The 20,916-nt window shown below is 50.8% G+C and overlaps 1 protein-coding gene across 1 annotated transcript in view; it reads left to right on the top strand.

Annotated features, from left to right (window-relative positions):
• Nucleotides 1-15,053: 15,053 nt before the first annotated feature.
• Nucleotides 15,054-20,916, top strand: part of ZAN (zonadhesin) — a 33,754-nt gene continuing 27,891 nt past the window's right edge. Inside the window, exons 1-7 of the mRNA XM_033170203.1 lie at nt 15,054-15,212; nt 15,385-15,485; nt 16,267-16,339; nt 16,468-16,614; nt 17,158-17,549; nt 18,905-18,989; nt 19,334-19,519. Coding sequence (XP_033026094.1) covers nt 15,056-15,212; nt 15,385-15,485; nt 16,267-16,339; nt 16,468-16,614; nt 17,158-17,549; nt 18,905-18,989; nt 19,334-19,519 — 1,141 coding nt within the window. The 5' untranslated portion in view covers nt 15,054-15,055. The remainder of the gene's footprint in view (nt 15,213-15,384; nt 15,486-16,266; nt 16,340-16,467; nt 16,615-17,157; nt 17,550-18,904; nt 18,990-19,333; nt 19,520-20,916) is intronic.

Below are 20,916 nucleotides of genomic sequence, written 5' to 3'. Positions count from 1 at the left end.
GTGAACACAAGAAGAATCCCAGCAGCAGCAGCAGCAGTGGCGGCTGAATCGGGCAAAAAGGTGGCCCATTTAGCTCAGCATCCTGTTCTCACAGTGGCCAGCCAGATGACCCTGAGAGAAACCCACAAGCAGGACCTGAACCAGAAGGAAGAAAAATGGTGGGAAGTGGGCTTGGCAGACAGTCAAGGGACTATACCAGGGGTTAGCAAACTTACCGTGCCTCGGGCCAGTGTCCCCAGCCCCAATCGCGAGGCAAGCCGGAGGGTAGGGGAGCATGCGCCCATACGCATGCACACATGCTGTTTCTGGCGCACTTCCAGGTCGGAGGAGCACCGGAAATAGCATGTGCACGGGCCTCCTCCGACCCAGATGTGCACCAGAAATAATGTGCATGCGCACAAGCTATTTCCGGTGCTCCTCCGACCCGGAAGTGGGCAGCCGCGCAGCACAGCACCGGTAAGAGTGGGCGGCGGGGGTCACCGCGGGCCAGATAAACAAGTCCCTCGGGCCTTATACCAGCCCACGGGCCTTAGTTTGGGGGCCCCTGGACTATACCTTCCAACATCCCACTGATCAAAATCGGTACGCTCGTGTGTTTTTTTGGTCCCAAGCTCTTGTGGGAGGCAGCTGACCCCCCCAAAAAAATCTATTGCCACTTGACATTCGAGCCAGCTGATTGACGCAGAGTGCAAGACCAAAAAAAGCGTATTTTGGTCCAGCGCAATGGTGCCCCCCCCCCGGCTGTTTTGGGCCACAACTAACATACCCAGCCAGCATTTTTGATGGGAGTTGTAGTCTAGCAATATCGGGATGCCCACCCTTGATCCAGGGAGTGGCAGAATCCAAACCAGCTGACGGTGCAGGGAGTTGCTGCTTTTCAGGGATGAGTCTTGCACTGCAGGGCGACGAGGCTGTCCGCTGCCCTAGCTAGGTGTCCCGAGAAGGAATGCAGGCAGCCATGGAAACAGCGATGTGTTGCAATTTGTTTATCAGCCCAACCTAATTTATTATGGGGTGGTTGCCCCAAGATGATGTTCTCTATCTCTTATCTGTTGGTGACGATGGCAGAGGGTTCCCCTGGATCCATCCCAAGGTTCAGTCACCGTGACACATCCTTGGCACGCAAGGGACTTGGAAGGATCGCTGCCACCATGCTCTCCCCAGCCTTGAGTCTAAACACATCAGCACTCGCCGAAAGGCCGGAAGGCTTTGCAGTGCCTTGCGGTGTTCCTCTGCTTTTCAATATATGGCTGCATACACGCTGTTTAAAGCACACACAGAGAATCCTGGGAGCTGTAGCTTAATCCTCACAGAGCTACCGTTCCCAGCATCCTTAACCAACCTGAGATCCCAGGATTATTGGAGAGGTGCTTTAAACGTACGCTGTGTTGCTGCTCTCAAGTGATCACACATCAGCAAAACTGCAAATGAAGGCCCCCTATTCTGCGCATTAAATTCTTTCTAGGCGGTGACATTAAATTTGTGTTTTCTAATCTTGACCACCACCACCCCCCCATAGAATTGTAGCATCGGAACAGACCACGAGGGTCATCTAGTCCAACCCCCTGCAATTGAGGATTCTTTTGTCTTTTGAGAGCCAGTGTGGTGTAGTGGTTAAGAGCGGTGGACTCGTAATCTGGTGAACCGGGTTCGCGTCCCTGCTCCTCCACATGCAGCTGCTGGGTGACCTTGAGCTAGTCACACTTCTCTGAAGTCTCTCAGCCCCACTCACCTCACGGAGTGTTTGTTGTGGGGGAGGAAGGGAAAGGAGAATGTTAGCCGCTTTGAGACTCCCTAAGGGGAGTGAAAAGCGGGATATCAAATCCAAACTCTTCTTCCTGCGTGGGGCTCAAACCCACGATCCTGAGATTAAGATGCTGAGCTTTCATTTGTTTCCTTCCATCAATCATGTGTGGCACAATCTGGCTTGGAATCCTGGTGGCGAGATCTGCAAATGTGAGCAGTTTAGGATGCGGAGCAGATAGAACCATTGAATTGTAGAGTTTCACTGCCTTTGATTCCCCCCCGTGCCACAAAATCTCTGCCTGCCCACCCTCCTGCAGATCGTTGCCTGGTGCCCCATCCAACACGGAAACTTGGGACTTAAAAGTGTGCCTGGACAGCTCTCTTTGGCGGTGGGGCAGGGTGGGGCTGGCTAACGGAGGTACACGTTTAATCATCATGATCGGGGCAAAGGTACGCTGTGTGATGTGACTCCTGTTGCTCTCTGCCCTGCGGGGAGGGTTAGCTCAGATATATCAACGGGATGTTGCGCTTCCACTGGCCTGATCGCTCCAGCATCCCACAGGATGGGCACGGAGACAGCCGGGCACCTGCTGACGTTGCTCCTGGTACTCGAGGGCATTGCCGTGGGATGCCAAACCAGAGGCGAATTGTTCAGGTGAGAGGCGGTGTGGAAGGGAGCAGGAATGTGGGGATAGAGCTGCTGGGATCGACTTTTGGTTTCTGGAAAACAGTAGAACACAGTAACAGAAGGTCACCAGCCTAGATGGCTTCAAAAGAGGATGGGACAAATTCACAGAGGAGGAGAGGACTATTGATGGCTACCAGCCATGAGCTCTGCATCCACAGTCAGAGGCAGCAACTATTCTGAATACCAGTTGCTGGAAACCTCAGGAGGCGGAGAGGGCTCTTGTGCTTGGATCCTGCTTGCAGGCTAATAATAATAATAATAATAATAATAATAATAATAATTTATTTATTCCCCGCCCATCTGGACCTGTGTCCGGGCTGAACGATGGGGGTGGAGATGCTCCTTCAGGTATACTGGCCCTTTGAGGCCATTTAGGGCTTTCAAGGTCTGCACCAACACTTTGAATTGTGCTCAGAAACGTACTGGGAGCCAATGTAGGTCTTTCAAGACTGGTGTTATGTGGTCTCTGCGGCCGCTCCCAGTCCCCCGTCTAGCTGCCGCATTCTGGATTAGTTGTAGTTTCATTGGGTCACCTGGTTGGCCACTGTGGAGACCAGGATGCTAAACTAGATGTGCCTCCTTTGGCAGGCTTTTTTGATGCATAAAGGATTTTGAGCCCCCTATTTCTTGGGCGTGGGGACAGGAAAGGGAGCAAAGGGGTAAAGAGCAAGTAAACATATTGCGTTGGTTTTCCCCACAACAAGGGAGATGCTTTGTCTGTTGATTGAACAGAAAGCGGAGGTTGAAAGGATACCAAACTCTGCATTTTTGTGGCAATCCTGTTGACATGCCAAATAAGATGGTGGTCCAGAACTCTTGAAGCTCTCTGGAGGTTTCTCCTTAACCTCTCCTATAATGCAGCCTTCCCCCGACCTGGTGACCCGCAGACGTTTTGGACTACAACTCCCATTAGCCCCCCAGCCAATACTCCACCCCCCCCCCACAATGGAAGAATCCAAGCTGAAGAATCCCTGGCAGGTGGACTTCCAACCTCTGTTTGAAAACTTCCAATGAAAGAAAGTTCCCAACCTCCCGAAGGAGTCCATTCCACTGTCAAACTGCTCTTACCCCCAGAAAGTCTAGTCGGAATCTCCTTTCTTTCGGTTTGAATCCATTGGTTCAAGTCCTCCCCCCGGAGCAGCTTGCTCCATCTTCCACGGGACAGCCCTTTCGATTTTTGAAGGGGGCTACCCTCTCAGTCCTCTCTTCCCCAGGCTAAATATACCCATCTCCCTCAACCGCTCCTCACAAGGCTTGGTTCCCAGACCCTTCATCTGCCTGTTTGCCCTTCTCTTCACACTTTCCACCTTGTCAGCATCCCTCTTAAAATGGGGTACCCAGAACTGGACAATCATTGAATTCAGGGTCGCCTGGAACAGAATCTTCCAGCCATTAAAAGACCTGGGTACACAGGAAAGTTTTAAAATTCCTCCTGAAAGTGAGCAATGAGAGAGACAATATATACTCCTCACCTGGGAGGGCATTCCACAAATGGGGAACCAACACCAAAAAGGCCCTGTCATGAGTCTATGGCACCAAGTAGACTTCTTTCTTTTATTCCTGGAGAAGCCCAACGCCCTGGCTCACAGCCTCTCCCCTCCTGCAAGCCTACTTTGCTTAACCGAGTCCTCCTCACCCTCCGCACTTACCTCAGCCCATTACTTTCTGGTATTTATTGCTTCCCTGTTTCTTTATTGCTATGTCTTAGTTCAAATGGGTTGTTCTCAGCCTGTAGGGCATTAGCCTCACAGCGACGTTTGCTCCCACCTTGAACTTTGAGCCACGGCAACACCCAGGTTGGAGAGTCAGGGTCACCAGGTTAGGTGGCGGCTTCTCGAGACCAGCGTGCTGCGTAACGATGGGTAGGAAGAACAGCAATGTCCCCAAGGGAGTCTCCCTGGTTGAGATCTGTGAAACGATGGAGGACTTTTGTGTGTATGTGTGTTTTCTGCAGCATGCCCTCGACGCAATCATGGTGCTTTAGTGGCACAGTTATCCTGGGCCATCCACACAGCGTTCCTCTTAGCTCATCGTTCTGTGATGCAAATCTTTTACTGCCACATGGAGGGGAACTTTGCGCTATAATGCAACGTGAGAACATACCGTATTGGCCCGGATATGAGCCACACCCACAAATAAGGCGCACGTTTAAAATTTGGAGGCTTGGGGGAGGCTTCGGAGCTGCGGACGGGACGGGTGCCGTTGTCCCGCGCTCCCGGCCTGCTTCCTGCGCGGAGGGGAGCCGCACCGCTTTACCGGCGGTGTAAAGGTCACAAATATAAGCTGCACTTTAAAAAAGAGTGTGGCTTGTTGTTGTTGTTTAGTCTTGTCCGACTCTTCGTGACCCCCTGGACCAGAGCATGCCAGGCACTCCTGTCTTCCACTGCCTCCCGCAGTTTGGTCAGACTCATGTTAGTAGCTTCGAGAACACTGTCCAACCATCTCGTCCTCTGTCTTCCCCTTCTCCTTGTGCCCTCCATCTTTCCCGACATCAGGGTCTTTTCCAGGGAGTCTTCTCTTCTCATGAGGTGGACAAAGTCTTGGAGCCTCAGCTTCAGGATCTGTCCTTCCAGTGAGCACTCAGGGCTGATTTCCTTCAGAATGGATAAGTTTGATCTTCTTGCAGTCCATGGGACTCTCAAGAGTCTCCTCCAGCACCAGAATTCAAAAGCATCAATTCTTCGGCGATCAGCCTTCTTTATGGTCCAGCTCTCACTTCCATACATTACTACTGGGAAAACCATAGCTTTAACTATACGGACTTTTGTTGGCAAGGTGAAGTGTCTGCTTTTTATGATGCTGTCTACGTTTGTCATTGCTTTCCTTCCAAGAAGCAGGCGTCTTCTAATTTCGTGACTGCTGTCACCATCTGCAGTGATCATGGAACCCAAGAAAGTGAAATCTCTCACTGCCTCCATCTCTTCCCCTTCTATTTGCCAGGAGGTGATGGGACCAGTGGCCATGATCTTAGTTTTTTTGATGTTGAGCTTCAGACCATATTTTGCGCTCTCCTCTTTCACCCTCATTAAAAGGTTCTTCAATTCCTCCTCACTTTCTGCCATCAAGGTTGTGTCATCAGCATATCTGAAGTTGTTGATATTTTTTCCGGCAATCTTAATTCCGGCTTGGGATTCATCCAGTCCCGCCTTTCGCATGATGAATTCTGCATATAAGTTAAATAAGCAGGGAGACAATATACAGCCTTGTCGTACTCCTTTCCCAATTTTGAACCAGAGTGTGGGTTATATTCGGGCTAACACGGTACATTGCATTAGGACCATCTAGTAAATCAACTTGTCCTTGCAGAGTCCAACCAGTTGCCTCAATGGGGAACCAGCAAACAGGATCTTAGCACAAGAGCAGCACTCTCCCGTCCCGTGTCTTACAGCAACTGGCGTTCAGAAGCATCTGCTGCCTCTGGCCGTGGAGGCAGAGCATAGCCATCGTGGCTAGTAGTAGCCATTCATAGACTTGGTCCCCCATGAATTTGTCTAGTCCTCTTTGAAGGCTATCTAAGTCGGTGGCCATCCCTGCCTCCTGTGGGAGGGAGTTCCACAGTTTAACTATGCAGTACAAACAAAATTAAAAAAAAAATTCCTTCCAGTAGCACCTTAGAGACCGACTAAGTTTGTTCTTGGTCTGAGCTTTCGTGTGCATGTATCTGAAGAAGTGTGCATGCACACGAAAGCTCAGACCAAGAACAAACTCAGTCGGTCTCTAAGGTGCTACTGGAAGGAATTTTTTTTATTTCGTTTCGACTACGGCAGCAGACCAACACGGCTACCTACCTGTATCTAGAACTATGCAGTGCTAGAAGGACTTCCTTTCAGCTGCCCGAGTCTTCCCACATTACTGGGTGTCTGTGAGTTTTGGTGTTAGAAGAAAGGGAGAAAACCTCTTGCTCTATCCACTGCCTCTGTGCTGTGTATCGCTTTGTAAGCAATGACCGACCGCGTCGCCTCTTACCTGGCTCTTCTGTGAACTAAACAGCCCCAAAGGCTGAAGCCTGTCTTCACAGTGGAGTCATTGCACCCCCCTTCATCATTTGGTTGCCCATTTCTGAAACCTTTTTCCAGCTCTACCGCGTCCTATATAAGGCGAGGCTAGAAAAACGGCCAAGGGTGTGTAAAAGCGTTAGGATATCGGCAGTTTTATTTTCGGCTTCTCCCCTAATTATCCCTGGTGTGCAATTCTCCTTTTCCGCAGCTGCAGCCTGCTGGGTCGGCATCTTCAGGCTGCTTTCGTGGGACGTACCTGAGAAGCATTTAGGGGTTATGGGGTTATTACACTTTTAACTCTTCATTCCTTTGTTTCAGGGCAAATCAGTTCCTTGGGGCTGAGCTACCACCAAAGCCTTTCACAGCAAAATGTAAGTGACGACAACCGCAACCCGGACGAGAGGCCCATCTAGCCTGGCCTCTGGCCTCCCCTGCCCTTCCCTCTCCCATATAGGGCATGGCCTGTGTGCCTAGCTGCAAAGGAGGACTTTTCTGGGCGAAGCTGTCAACGCCATTGCCATTTGGGAATCTTTTGGCTAATCAGCACCATGTTAATTTATCCTTTGGGATGGGATCCAGTAAGGCCCACGCACCGTCAAACTGTTCTTGAGCATGTGCAGAGCGTCCCCATCGCTCGCATGCCCCTGCCAACGCCATTCCCCGCCCCGGACTTCCAGGTCAGACAGCATGCGCCGCTGCCGAAATGCAGAAGGAGAACCTTCACAACCGCAGAGTTGGAAGGGACCCCCCAAGGGCCATCTAGTCCAGCCCCCTGCAGCGCAAGAGTCTTGCGTTAAGTCTGGCCTTGGTGCCTGTGCGGATCCTGCAGCTGCTGCTGGCCCTTATGCTTGCCTCCTCTCTTTCCACTCAGCCGTCCTTGCCAGCTGTGACTTCGATGACGCCGGCAGCCCGTTCTGTGACTGGACCCAGCCGAAGGATGACAGCGGGGAGTGGCTCCGAGGAGAGGGGAAGAAGCCCGGGGAGAGTCCTGGACCACCAGGAGGGGTCCCCGAACGGAGTATGTTATAAGAATTTAAGGTCTCAAATATATAAATCAAATGTTCATAAATGTACACAGCAAACACCTACATAAGTATATAAACCACGTGTCTGAAATAGTACAGTGGACGCCCGGGTTGCGAACGTGATCCATGCGGGAGGCACGTTCGCAACCCGCAGCGTTCGCAACCTGCAGCGCCGCATCTGCGCATACGTGGGTTGCGATTCGGCGCTTATGCACAAAGCGCAATTTAGTGCTTCTGTGCATACGTGAGCGCCGGAAACCAGAAGTAACCCGTTCCGGTACTTCCGGGTTCGGCGCAGTGCGCAACCCAAAAATACGCAACCTGAAGCTGCAGTAACCCGAGGTATGACTGCACAAGAGAACAATCCTGAAGCCATTTTGACTTTCCCAAATTGTCCTCAACTGTTTCTCGGCAAGGAGGAAGGAAATGGGAAAAGCTTTCCAATTGCCTTAGGGGCTTACTCCTACCTTTTCAAATACAGTCTGGCAAGTATCTGTTAAGCTGAGCACACCATCAATATCAGGAACTAAGTATTTACCATCTCAGAGGAATGGCCAGGCTACCCAGAAAAGGCAATCAGATAAGGCATTATCAGGTATCCTGGCAGACAGGAGAGAAGCAACACACCCAAATTTCTGCTGGGGACCACCTCTTTCTGTGATGGATGTATGATGTTTTGGAGGGTGGTCTTGGGCTACAGGGTGGGCAGTTTCAAAAGTCTATATAAGAGCTTGCACACCAATATTTGGGGTTCCTCTCCTCCCTCCCTGCGTGGGGTGAATGGGGGACCCTGTTGCAACAGTTTAATAAAGATCAGACTTACTAGCCACTTTGCTTCTCAATATCCTCTGGTTGGCCTCTGTTATTTTCTCCTACCGATAGAGAACCTACATAAGGACTCTACAGGTGAAACTCGAAAAATTAGAATATTGTGGATAGGTTCATTTCTTTCAGTAATTCAAGTTAAAAGGTGAAAATAATATATGAGATAGACTCATGACATGCAAAGCGAGATATGTCAAGCCTTTGCTTGTTATAATTGTGATGATTCTGGTGTACAGCTGATGAGAACCCCAAATTAACAATCTGAACTTTGGGGTTTTCATCAGCTGAATGCCAAAATCATCACAATTATAACAAACAAAGGCTTGACATATCTCGCTTTGCATGTTGTGAGTCTATCTCATATATTAAACTCCAATAGCTAATGAAAACAATTGCTTACATAAATGAACTTTTCCACGATATTCTAATTTTTCGAGTTTCACCTGTATATACGGGCTCTTGGGTACCCTGTGAGGGAAAAGGAGTAGTTTTTTTTTTCTTATAACAGAGTAATACATCTTTCCAAAGCCCCCCTGCTCCAGAGGAAGGCTGGCCTGCTTTGAGGCCGGAGGCTGCAGTACCGCCCCCAGGGAAAGGAGCAGGATAAAAACTTGGAGACGGCAAACCTTCTGAATCCCAGTTGCTGCAAACAAACCACAGGAGGGGAGAGGGGCTCTTGTGTTCGAATCCTGCCTGTGGGTTTCCCTATTGAGGCATCTGGTCGGCCACCGTGAGAACAGGACGCTGGACTAGATGAGCCCCTGGCCTGATCCAGCAGTCTCTTCTCATGTGCTTAGGAAATCGTATCAGGGAGTGTGGAGAGAGTGGGCAGAGAGGTTTACCTCCTTTCATAACCCCGGAACTCGGGATCGATAAAATGGAAGGTTCAGGGCAGGGGTGATGAAATCTTCCTTCCAGCAACGTATGATTAAGATCTTAAGGAAATAAGAAGGGTGCTGCTGGATCAGGACCAAAGTCCATCTAGGCCAGTATTCTGTCCTCCCAAACAGGACCTGAGGGGAACGCGGCGCTCTTCTCGACTCCCGAGTCCTGGCAACTGGTCCTCAGGAATATGCAGCCTCCGATACAGAGCATCGTGGCTTGCAGCCTTTGAGAGCCGTCTCCTCCACAAATTTATCTAACCCTCTTTTAATCTAGTTTGGTGGCCATCCCGGCCTCCTGCAGGGGCAATTTCCATAGCTTAACTATGCACTGTACTTTATTCTATCTGTATCAAACAGTTAATGGTTAATGGAGGCCTGTTTATAACATCTGTATGGTTTTTATTGCCCTGAACAGCTTTATGACACAGCAGTATGCAATTATGTTTGTTTGTTTGTTTGTTTGTTTGTTTGTTTGTTTGTTTGTTGTTTTTTAAGTGAATAATCCTCCAACAATCAGTTTCATGGGGTGGTCCCACTAGGTTCTAGTATAAGGAGAGAATAATAATAATAATAATAATTCCCAGCCATTTTCTTCACTTACGGACTTTTCCGCCACTGACTAACCAGGTGGCTTTTAAGATTCAGGTAGGTAGCCATGTTGGTCTGACGCAGTCGAAATAAAAATTTTAAAAATAAGTCAAGTAGCACCTTAGAGACCGACTAAGTTTGTTCTTGGTCTGAGCTTTCGTGTGCATGCACACTTCTTCAGATACACTGAAACAGAAGTCACCAGACCCTTATATATAGTGAGAGGGTGGGGAGGGGTATTACTCAGAAGGGGGGTGGGAATGGGTGATAGGCTGATAAGTGTGGAAAACCTGTTGGCGACTGTTAACGACTGCAATTCGTCTTACAGGAAAAAGCAAGGGGTGAGATGGCTAAAAATAGCTTTGTCATGTATAATGAGATAAGAATCCAATGTCTCTGTTCAGACCAGGTCTCTCCATGGTTTTAAGTTTGGTAATTAGTTGCAATTCAGCAGCTTCTCTTTCCAGTCTATTTCTGAAAATCCTTTGTATTAAGACAGATACTTTGAGATCTTGTATAGAATATCCTGGTAGATTGAAGTGTTCTCCTGCTGGTTTCTCTGTCTTGTGATTCCTGATGTCAGATTTATGTCCATTTATCCTTTGGCGCAGGGTTTGGCCTGTTTGTCCAATATAGAGAGCTGAAGGGCACTGTTGGCATTTGATGGCATACACAATGTTAGAAGATGAGCATTTAAATAGTCCTGAGATGGTATGTTTGATGTTGTTGGGTCCAGTAATGGTGTAATGGTATCTGAGGAAGTGTGCATGCACACGAAAGCTCAAACCAAGAACAAACTTAGTTGGTCTCTAAGGTGCTACTGGAAGGAACTTTTTTATTTTGTTTAGGCATAGACAGGTTTGTGTAGGGATCTGTCTCCTACTCATCTGAATCCGTCGGTTCGGATCCTGCCCTCCGGAGCAGGTAAATGCACACCAGCACTGTCCCTACATGAAACAAAATCAAAAATTCTTTCCAGTAGCACCTTAGAGACCAACTGAGTTTGTTCTTGGTATGAGCTGTACACCTGTAACCCTACATGAAACGAGCAACTTCCCATCCCATTCCAGGAGGGCATTACGTCTACCCGGAGGAAGGAGAATCCGTGCAGTTGCAGAGCCCGGATCTGGACCCGGCCGCGCCAGAGACCTGTGTCGAGTTCCTCTACTACCTGTACAGCCTAGATAGCAAGGGCCAGCTGGCGGTGAAAGTTCAAGATCCTTCGGGGAATGTCTCCACCCTTTGGACGCGGGGAGGGATGCAGAGTTCGGCTTGGCTGCTTGGAGCTGTGACTGTCCAGAATCCAGCGCAACGCCCCTTCAAGGTAAGCGGTGTCGCTGCCAGGGCCGTCTTAAGCTTATCTGGCGCCGTGGTGCAAGAATCCCTCCAGCACCCCCCCCACCCCCACATTTCCCTCTTCCCTGGTGCCCTCCAGAACTTGGCGCCGTGGTTCCCCGCGCCACTAGCCTCTATGGCTAAGATGCCCCTGGTCACTGCTTTCGGGGATACATTTCAGTATGGGTGGTGTAGAGGTTAAAGCCCTGGGCCAAGACCTGGGAGACCAGGGTTCGAATCCTCCCACTCAGCCATTAAGCTCACTGGGCCAGCCTTGGCTTCTGCCAGCCTAACCTGCCCCACAGGGTTCTTGCTGGGATTAGTCGAGGAGGTGGGGAAGAACCGTGTGGGCCGCTGCCTTGAGCTCCTTGAAATGCAAATGGACAATTTAATGAATAAATAAACGATTCAGGCTTCCCACAGGGTTCTCCCATATATTTGCAAATCTAAAAATGGAAGGTGGGTTTTCTCTCTCCCCCATTTTCACCCCCCCCGCCTCCCTTTCCAGTTCCTTCAATGTACCCTTCTCAGCACCTGCTAAAAACATTTTTTTTTTCTTATTTAGGCAGGCCTAAAAAAGATAGGTAAAAACTCTATTCCACTTAACCACAACCGGTTTTTAAAATAATGTTTGGAATATTTTGAACGGTTGTTTTTTTTTACTGTTCTTACTGATAATTTTAAAGGCTTTATTCCTTTCCGTAAACCGCTTTGTTTGTTTCTCACGAGCAAACGTTGTGAACATTTCATGATGTAAAATAAACGTAATAAAATAATAAATTCCCCTTAGCAATAAAAGAGCACTGATCCGATGTAGCGGAGCAGACCTTGCCAAATTTACCTTAAGATGTGGAAGAGCTGAGCTCCATGCAAACATCTGTTGTAGGAACCTCATTGGTTTCTTACAAATCTTGTTTTATTTATTTTTAAATGTGCAATCTATGGCCAATTTCCTTGCAGCTCACCTCAGGCACGTGCGGAGAGACTGAGCAGGTGCTGTGAGCTCGTATTTGTGGCTGCAGCTGCTCAGTTCTTGCAGAGCTTCTACTAACCGGAAGAGGGTGAATTGCTCCTTTCGCCCCCAGGGAGCTCCACGCTGGTTTCTGAGGGCCCTCATGGAGCCTCGCTCTGTCATGCAAACTACCGCTTTGAGAAAATGCACAACAGCCATAGAATTATAGACTTGGAAAGGGACCCCCAAGGGTCATCGAGTCCAACCCTCTGCAATGCAGCAATCAAAGTTTTTTTTAAAATAATTTTTTATTATTTTATACTATACTACAACAAGAAAATCAAACAAACACTCACATACATTTTCCAATTTTGGCTAGCATAGCCGTGTCTTCCCTGAGACCTTCCACATGGCTTTCAAAATTATATCTTAGTATTATACTTCTTTAATCTACCATTGCTTACATTATCATAAATCTCATGCATACTCTAACTACCATACTTACAATAATATTTCTACAAATAACTACAAAACTTCTTGAAGTCCTATTAGCGTATTCAATTGCAAATTGTCTTTCAAATAGTTTGTAAACTTTAACCAGTCTTTGATGAATTTCTGGTCCCGCTGTTCCCGGATTCTTCCCGTCATTTTATCCAGTTCTGCATACTCCATCAGTTTCATTGTCCATTCTTCTTTCGTCGGCAATTCTTCTTGTTTCCACCTTTGTGCTAGCAAAATCCTAGCTGCAGTCACTGCGTATTGGAAAAGCTTAATGTCCTTTTTTTCAATGTCTGTACCTATAATACCTGGTAAAAAGGCTTCAGGTTTCTTAACAAAATTATATTTCAACATTTTTCTTAACTCATGATATATCATGTCCCAATACACTCTCACCTTCTTACACTCCCACCACATATGATAAAAGGTACCGACACTTTCCTTACATTAATGCAGCAATCAAAGTTGATGAATCTCGGGCAGGTGGCCATCTAACATCTGCTTTGAAACCTCCAAGGAAGGAGAGTCCCCCCCCCCACCTTCCGAGGTCATAAAATCTTAGAACGGTAGAAACCCAAGGGTCATCTAATCCAACCCTCTTCAGTGCAGGACTCACAACTGCAGAATCCTTGACCACACCACCTCCGCTTAAAAGCCTCCAGGGAATGGCAGCCCACCACCTTCCAGGGGGAGCCCATTCCAAGTCTCATTCTCTCCCTTTCTCTGCCCACGCAGGTTGTTTTCGCTGCCACCCAGGTCAAGACCAATGAAATCACCATCGCTTTGGACAGCATCTCCGTCAGGATTGGGCCTTGTGCACGTAAGCGCTCCTGCTCTAGGCCTCCTCCCATCGGGAAGAAGGGGAATATGGGCTTTGTGCTGTTGTTATTATTACTGGTTCCTGATGTTGCCGAGACTCTACCTGCCCCCAGACTGACTCGCCAGAGTGGCGGATGCTCTGGTTATCTCCCGCTTGGACTACTGCCATGTGCTCTCCGTGGGGCTGCCTTTGAGGGTGACCCGGAAACTGCAATTAATCCAGAATGCGGCAGCTAGACTGGGGACTGGGAGCGGCCGCCAAGACCACATAACACTGGTCTTGAAAGACCTACATTGGCTCCCAGTATGTTTCCGAGCACAATTCAAAGTGTTGGTGCTGACCTTGAAAGCCCTAAACAGCCTCAGCCCACTATACCTGAGGGAGTGTCTCCACCTCCATCATTCAGCCCAGACACTGAGGTCCAGCTCCGAGGGTCTTCTGGTGGTTCCCTCCCTGCGAGAAGTGAGGTTACAGGGAACCAGGCAGAGGGCCTTCTCGGTGGTGGCGCCCACCCTGTGGAACGCCCTCCCGCCAGATGTCAAAGAAATAAACAACTGTCTAACTTTTAGAAGACATCTGAAGGCAGCCCTGTTTAGGGAAGTTATTTTATTGTGTTTTTAATATTCTGTTGGGAGCCGTCCTGAGCAGCAGGGGAAACCCAGCCAGATGGACGGGGTATAAATAATAAAATATTATTATTATTATTACTATTATTATTATTATTATTATTATTATTATTATTATTATTATTATTATTATTATCAGGGTAGGACTCCAAAGGCAGAGGTCCAAGGACCCCTCGCACCCGAATGAGCAGGAGGCACCCCAAGAAGAAGAGGGACCAGCCCACTGCCATCCTCTTTGCCCCCACCCCACAAAATCATTTAATCCCTTCCTTGGTAGAAGATACCAAGAACTGGAAGGGGCTCTGGGCATCATGCAGAGAGACCCCTCCAAACCTAAAACATTATCCTTCCATGAAGTCCTCTCTTTACATCCCATTTGGCTGTCTACCTACCTATCAAAGCAGGCACTATAATTCCCACTGCAAAGGGGTGCGAGAGAGACTTTTCGTCTTCTTCCTCTGCTGCAGCCTGTGTGACCGGGTGCGATTTTGATGACGGTGGCGACCTCTGCCAATGGGAGAATCCGGTTGACGGAGACGTCCAGTGGGAGTCATGGATTGGGGCCGGGGACCTGCCTGGAGTGGGGCCAGAGGACGACTTCTCGAAACCCGGCTGTGAGTCCCGAACATGTCAGAGTATCCAAAGAGCCTTTAGCTGGGTCAGGCCAAATTATCATTATTAATCATCATCACCACCACTGCCTCTTAACCTCAGCTACCTCGCAGGGTTGTTGTGAGGATCAAAATAAGGAGGTGGGGAGAGCCTGAGCTCCTGGGAGGAAAAGGTGGGATGTAAATGATGGAATCATAGGACGGAGGAGCCGGAAGGGACCCCCAACGGTCATCTAGTCCAACCCCTTGCAATGCAGGAGTCGTAGCTCAATAAATGCGACGAAAAAGTAGATATACAAACTGAGAAATAATTGCAGGCGGGAACCGATGCAGCAGCAGATTCGGACAAGTCTCCCTGGAGGACGACAGCCTGCTTCTTCTAAACCCCTCTAGCGTGTTTCTTCCCACTAGAGCAAACACTGACTTTCTCCAAATATCGCTCTTGCAGTTGGCTACTACATGTTGCTCAGTCCTGTGGGCGGCAGCGGCAGCGGCACGGCCCTCCTGAAGAGCCCCCTCTACCAGTCCCTGGGAGGCTGCCTCTCTCTCAGCTTCTACTATACGTTGCACGGCGTCTCCAACGACACAGGCCTGAGAGTGTACGCAGCGCAGCCAGGCAAGTTTCCGGACACCCGTTGGGCCCGGGGGAAAGGGTGCTGGTGGTGGCAGCAGCGGTGGGATCCTGCCACGTCCCCTCCCCTGCTTCCCAGGGCAGCCCCTGGCTAACGGAGGCGCAGGGCCTGGCTAACGGAGGCGCCTGCTTCTCTTCCCATTTCCGTGCGGAACAGGGGGTGAGCTGGGGCCCGTCTTGCTGAGTTTCACGGGGGAACATGGACCCAACTGGAAGCCGGGAAGAGCCACCTACTCGGGGAGATCAGAGAACATCCAGGTGAGGAGGGTGGTTTTCTTGGCACGTATATACAACCTGAGCATAGGACGGAGAAGCTCACGGCATTAAAACCCCAGCAGGCCTTGCTTTCCCGTCAGTCGCAGATCTGGACCCAGCACGGAGCGGGCAGGGCTCTGTGTCCCCAGCTTCCAGCCTACTTCCAGCTCAGCTCACCCAGTGTGGAGATAAGACCCACCCATCAACCTTAGGTCTTCATTGTAGATCATAGAATCCTAGAGTTGGAAGGGACCCCCAAGGGTCATCCAGTCCAACCCCCCTGCAATGCAGGAATACGCAGCTGTCCCATACGGGGATGAAACCTGCAACCTGGGCGGCGTCTGCACTTGCAAAGTCCCATGTCTAGAAAGCACAGGTCTGAGAGATTTTCAGCTTTTCCCCTATAAAAACTGCTCTTTAGCGCTGAATAGGAACAAACATCAATCCAAGGAAAACCCAGCTGGCATTTGTTCTGATTCAGCAGTAGAGTGCAGGTTTCCCTAGGGGAAAGCAGAGGGCAGTGTGGTTGGGCCCTTAGTCGCAGCTCTGGCAACTTGGCTCATTCAATAAACTTGTCTGACTAGCTCAGCAACCTCCATGAGATTCTAACTCTCACTGGGCGCAGGACCCTGAGAACTGGGAGGAACTCAGGGCATCATCTAGACTGACCCCAACAAAACACTGCTTTAAACGTACTGTGGGTCAAATCAGGAAAACGGCACGTGGCACGGAGGGGCTGGCCGTGGGCCTCTCTGGTGGTCACCCTTAGTCCTCCCTCTCCTAGTTCATCATCGAAGGGACCTACACAGGGAAGCCTGGCGTTGCGGTGGACAGCGTGAGGATCTCGCCCTGCGAAGGTAAATCTGCCCTGCTCATCTCCAGGCACGGAGGGAAGGCAGATGTGGGGAGGGTGAGAGAGTCGGGTGGGCAGGCAGAGGAGGAGGTGAACTGGGGGTTGCTCACCCCACGTGCTCCTCGCCCTCAGAGACTTTCGCCGAATGCAACTTCAACAACGAAGCTGATCCCTTCTGCGGCTGGATGCAGCCCAGCGACAACGCAGGAAACTGGACGTGGGCAAAGGGGTGCACACCGACAGAAGAGACGGGGCCCCCGGGCGACTATCCCGACGGCGGTAAGGAGCCAAGGAGGCCAAGGGGTGGGCTGGGCCCAGGAAGGCCTCGTCACATGCCCCACGTAAGGGTTCAAGGGTCTCCAGGCTTCTCTCCCCACCAGCTTATCCCGGTTGGCACATAGAATGATAGGATTGTAGAGTCGTAAGGGACCCACGAGAGTCATCTAGTCCAACCCCCTGCAATGCAGGAATCGCAACTAAAGAATCCCTGACGGGTGGCCATCCAACTTCTGCATAAATTCCACTGCCAGACAGCTCTTACCGTCAGAAAGTTTAGCCGGGGGGGGGGTCTCCTTTCTCGGCGTTTGGATCCCTTCCAAATCCAGACTTTTAGAAGACATCTGAAGGCGGACCCTGTTTAGGGAAGCTTTTAATGTTTGATAGATTAGTGTATTTTAGTATCCTGTTGGAAGCCGCCCAGAGTGGCTGGGGAAACCCAGCCAGATGGGCGGGGTATAAATAAATTATTATTATTATTAATCATTCAAAACCCGTCATTTGGAAAACAAGCTTGCTCCGTCTTCCATGTGACGCCCCTTTCAGATATTTCAGATACTTGGCCACCGGTCGATAGGCAGGTGGATGTGGGTTTTGCCCCTGGGCTAGGTGGTGAACAGAGTCATTGGGGCGAGGGGCTGCCCCCTTGCTCCCCTTCTCTTTCCCCAGAGGGCCACTACGTCTACGTGGAAGCAGGTTGCACGAAGCCAGGCCAGGCCACGCGCCTGTCCAGCCGGGGCTTCTGCACGGACACCGACGCCTGCGTGGAGTTCTACTACTACATGCACGGCATCGTGGAAGTCGACACCCAGCTCCGGGTCCTGGCGCACGGGCCGTCTGGACCCACCACCCTCCTCTGGAGCCGGACCGGGATCCAGAGCCCCGCCTGGCTCTTGGGGTCTGTGACGGTGCCCTACGGGGGACCCCAGCCCACCCAGGTGAGTGGAAGGGGGGGCAGGGAGGGGAGGAAAGAGGGACCTTGACTCAAAAAGTTCGTTTCGCAAGATTTATATATACCTCTTGATTGTAAAACGGCAACACCTCAAAGCGGTTTCACCAAAGGAATATAACCCCAGCTTTAACCTGACTTCACTGATATATATTGCAGATATGAGACCGCTTAAGAAATAAGGAATTAATGACACATTTATTAACAGCAGCTGTTAACGGGAATAGCCGGATTTCGGAGAACTTTGCAATTAATGAATAGCGATCACCGGTATGATATAGTCCGGCAAACAGCCGCAATGGAAAAGTTGTGACAAAAACTGAAGGTTGGAAGGGGAAGAACAAGATCATTTTTACACCGTATGGTGTGGTTTTATGAAATATACAAATGAAATGACACACAGGCAAAAATCATCTACGACATATGTTGCAATATGGCACAGATAAGTGGGCCGTACTCTTTCGCTTGCTCTGCATTTTCCAAGCCGATTTACCGAAGAATCCTTTGAACCGGTTTGCTGTAATCGCCTCATTATTACGTGCTATAAAGCAATATATTTTGCATTTACCACCACGGCCCATTCTTTGTCAGCGTTATGTCTTATGATGTATGTTTGCACAATTAATAGATCATAGAACGTAATACCAGAAAATGAGGATGATGATGATAATGGCAATCAGTGCTTTTTTCCTTTTAAAAAAATGTTTAAGGGTACTCTAATTTTCCTACTCATACTGAAATACTGCCCGTCAATGAGGCCAAACTTAGATTCACAAAATGTTTAGGGGTATGCGCACCCCTGCGTCCCCCCAGAAAAAAAGGACTGATGATAATGATATTATGATAATAATAATAATCATAATCATAATCATGCCATGGACTTATTAGTATGAGCAATTGAAAGATTAAAAAACATTAAACCAACAATAAACATTTGTTCTGTGAAGCGCCCTGATACCTCCGGGTATAGGGCGGTATATAAATTCTAATTAATTAAATATTAATAATCATCATCATCATCATCATCATCATCATCTTACTCCCGTCTTTGCCCCCGGAATAGCTCAGGACTGTCTCTCCACTGACCGGCAGCAATAGCCCTCCAGGGTTTCAGAGTCAGGCCTCTCCCAGCCTGGCCTGGAGGTGCCAACCTGGGACCCTTTTGCATGCAAAGCAGATGCCCTGCCGCCCAGCTACGGTTCTCTCCTGGAAGCAAAGCAGGACGCTAGTCCTCATGATTGTGGAATACAGTTAAGACAGGAACAGCGGGAGTCGGGGGCAGGCCAAGCACCCGTCTCCTCCTCCTCCTCCTCCTCCTCGACTGACCCCTTTGCTTTGGCGCAGGTCGTTTTCGAGGTCGTCCGGGGCAGCAACCCGTATATGGACGTGGCGCTGGACAACATTTCCATACGGAAGGGAGCGTGCGCAGGTGAGGCCAGGCGGGGTGGGGTGGTGGGGTGGACAACCGGGCGCCTCCAAGAAACCCCCTTGTTCTTTTCGCAGAGCCATATCTGCCAGAGTTCCCTGGGAAGAGGGATGGATTGTTAAACCACTTGGGGAATTGTAGCACTGGGGGGGGGGGGATAGTCCTCGCAACCCTCAGCACCCTTAGCATACTACACTTCCCAGGATTCCTTGGGGGAAGGGGTGACTGTTCAAAGGGGGGTCATCACACTTTCAGTGAAGGTGGGAATGTGTTGGAGAATCCTCACGTATCCCAAAAATCCCACCCCACCCCACTCACTATGAACTCTGTTTTCTCTCCCCTTTCAGGCTCTGCGACCCCAACACCCCCACCCACCTCCTCAGCTGCCACAACGACCACCACAAGCAGACCCAGCCCCATAACAACCACTAGTGGGACCAGCCCCACAACCACCACCAGTCGACCCAGCCCCACAACCACTACCGGGACCAGCCCCATGACCACCAGTGGATCCAGCCCCACAACCACCACCAGTGGGACCAGCCCCACAACCACCACCACCGGGACCAGCCCCACAACCACAACTGTGACCAGCCCCAAAACCACCACCACTGGACCCAGCCCCACAACCACATCCGGGACTAGCCCCACAACCACTAGTGGGCCCAGCCCCACAACCACCACTGGGACCAGCCCCACAACCACCACCAGTGGACCCAGCCCCACAACCACCACCAGTGGGACCAGCCCCACAACCACCACCAGTGGACCCAGCCCCACAACCACAACTGTGACCAGCCCCACAACCACCACCACTGGACCCAGCCCCACAACCACATCCGGGACTAGCCCCACAACCACTAGTGGGCCCAGCCCCACAACCACCACTGGGACCAGCCCCACAACCACCACCAGTGGACCCAGCCCCACAACCACCACCAGTGGGACCAGCCCCACAACCACCACCAGTGGACCCAGCCCCACAACCACCACCGGGACTAGCCCCACAACCACCACTGGGACCAGCCCCACAACCACCACCAGTGGACCCAGCCCCACAACAACCACTGGGACCAGCCCCACAACTACCACCAGTGGACCCAGCCCCACAACCACCACCAGTGGACCCAGCCCCACAACCACATCCGGGACCAGCCCCACAACTACCACCAGTGGACCCAGCCCCACAACCACCAGTGGACCCAGCCCCACAACCACCACCGGGACCAGCCCCACAACCACCAGTGAGCCAAGCCCTACAACCACAACTGTGACCAGCCCCACAACCACCAGTGGACCCAGCCCCACAACCACCACCAGTGGACCCAGCCCCACAACCACCACTGGACCCAGCCCCACAACCACCACCAGTGGACCCAGCCCCGCAACCACCACCAGTGGACCCAGCCCCACAACCACAACTGTGACCAGCCCCACAACTACCACCAGTGAGCCCAGCCCCACAAACACAACTGTGACCAGCACCACAACCACCAGTGGACCCATCCCCACAACCACCACCAGGACCAGCCCCACAACCACCACCAGGACCAGCCCCACAACCACCACCAGTGGACCCAGCCCCACAACCACCACCGGGACTAGCCCCACAACCACCACTGGGACCAGCCCCACAACCACCACCAGTGGACCCAGCCCCACAACAACCACTGGGACCAGCCCCACAACTACCACCAGTGGACCCAGCCCCACAACCACAACTGTGACCAGCCCCACAACCACCACCAGTGGACCCAGCCCCACAACCACATCCGGGACCAGCCCCACAACTACCACCAGTGGACCCAGCCCCACAACCACCAGTGGACCCAGCCCCACAACCACCACCGGGACCAGCCCCACAACCACCAGTGAGCCAAGCCCTACAACCACAACTGTGACCAGCCCCACAACCACCAGTGGACCCAGC

This window comes from Lacerta agilis, chromosome 14 (genome assembly GCF_009819535.1).
Source record: "Lacerta agilis isolate rLacAgi1 chromosome 14, rLacAgi1.pri, whole genome shotgun sequence".
In the NCBI taxonomy this organism is placed as follows: Eukaryota; Metazoa; Chordata; class Lepidosauria; order Squamata; family Lacertidae; genus Lacerta; species Lacerta agilis.
Note: the sequence above shows the minus strand (reverse complement) of the source record. Positions and strands in the feature narration are given on the sequence as shown.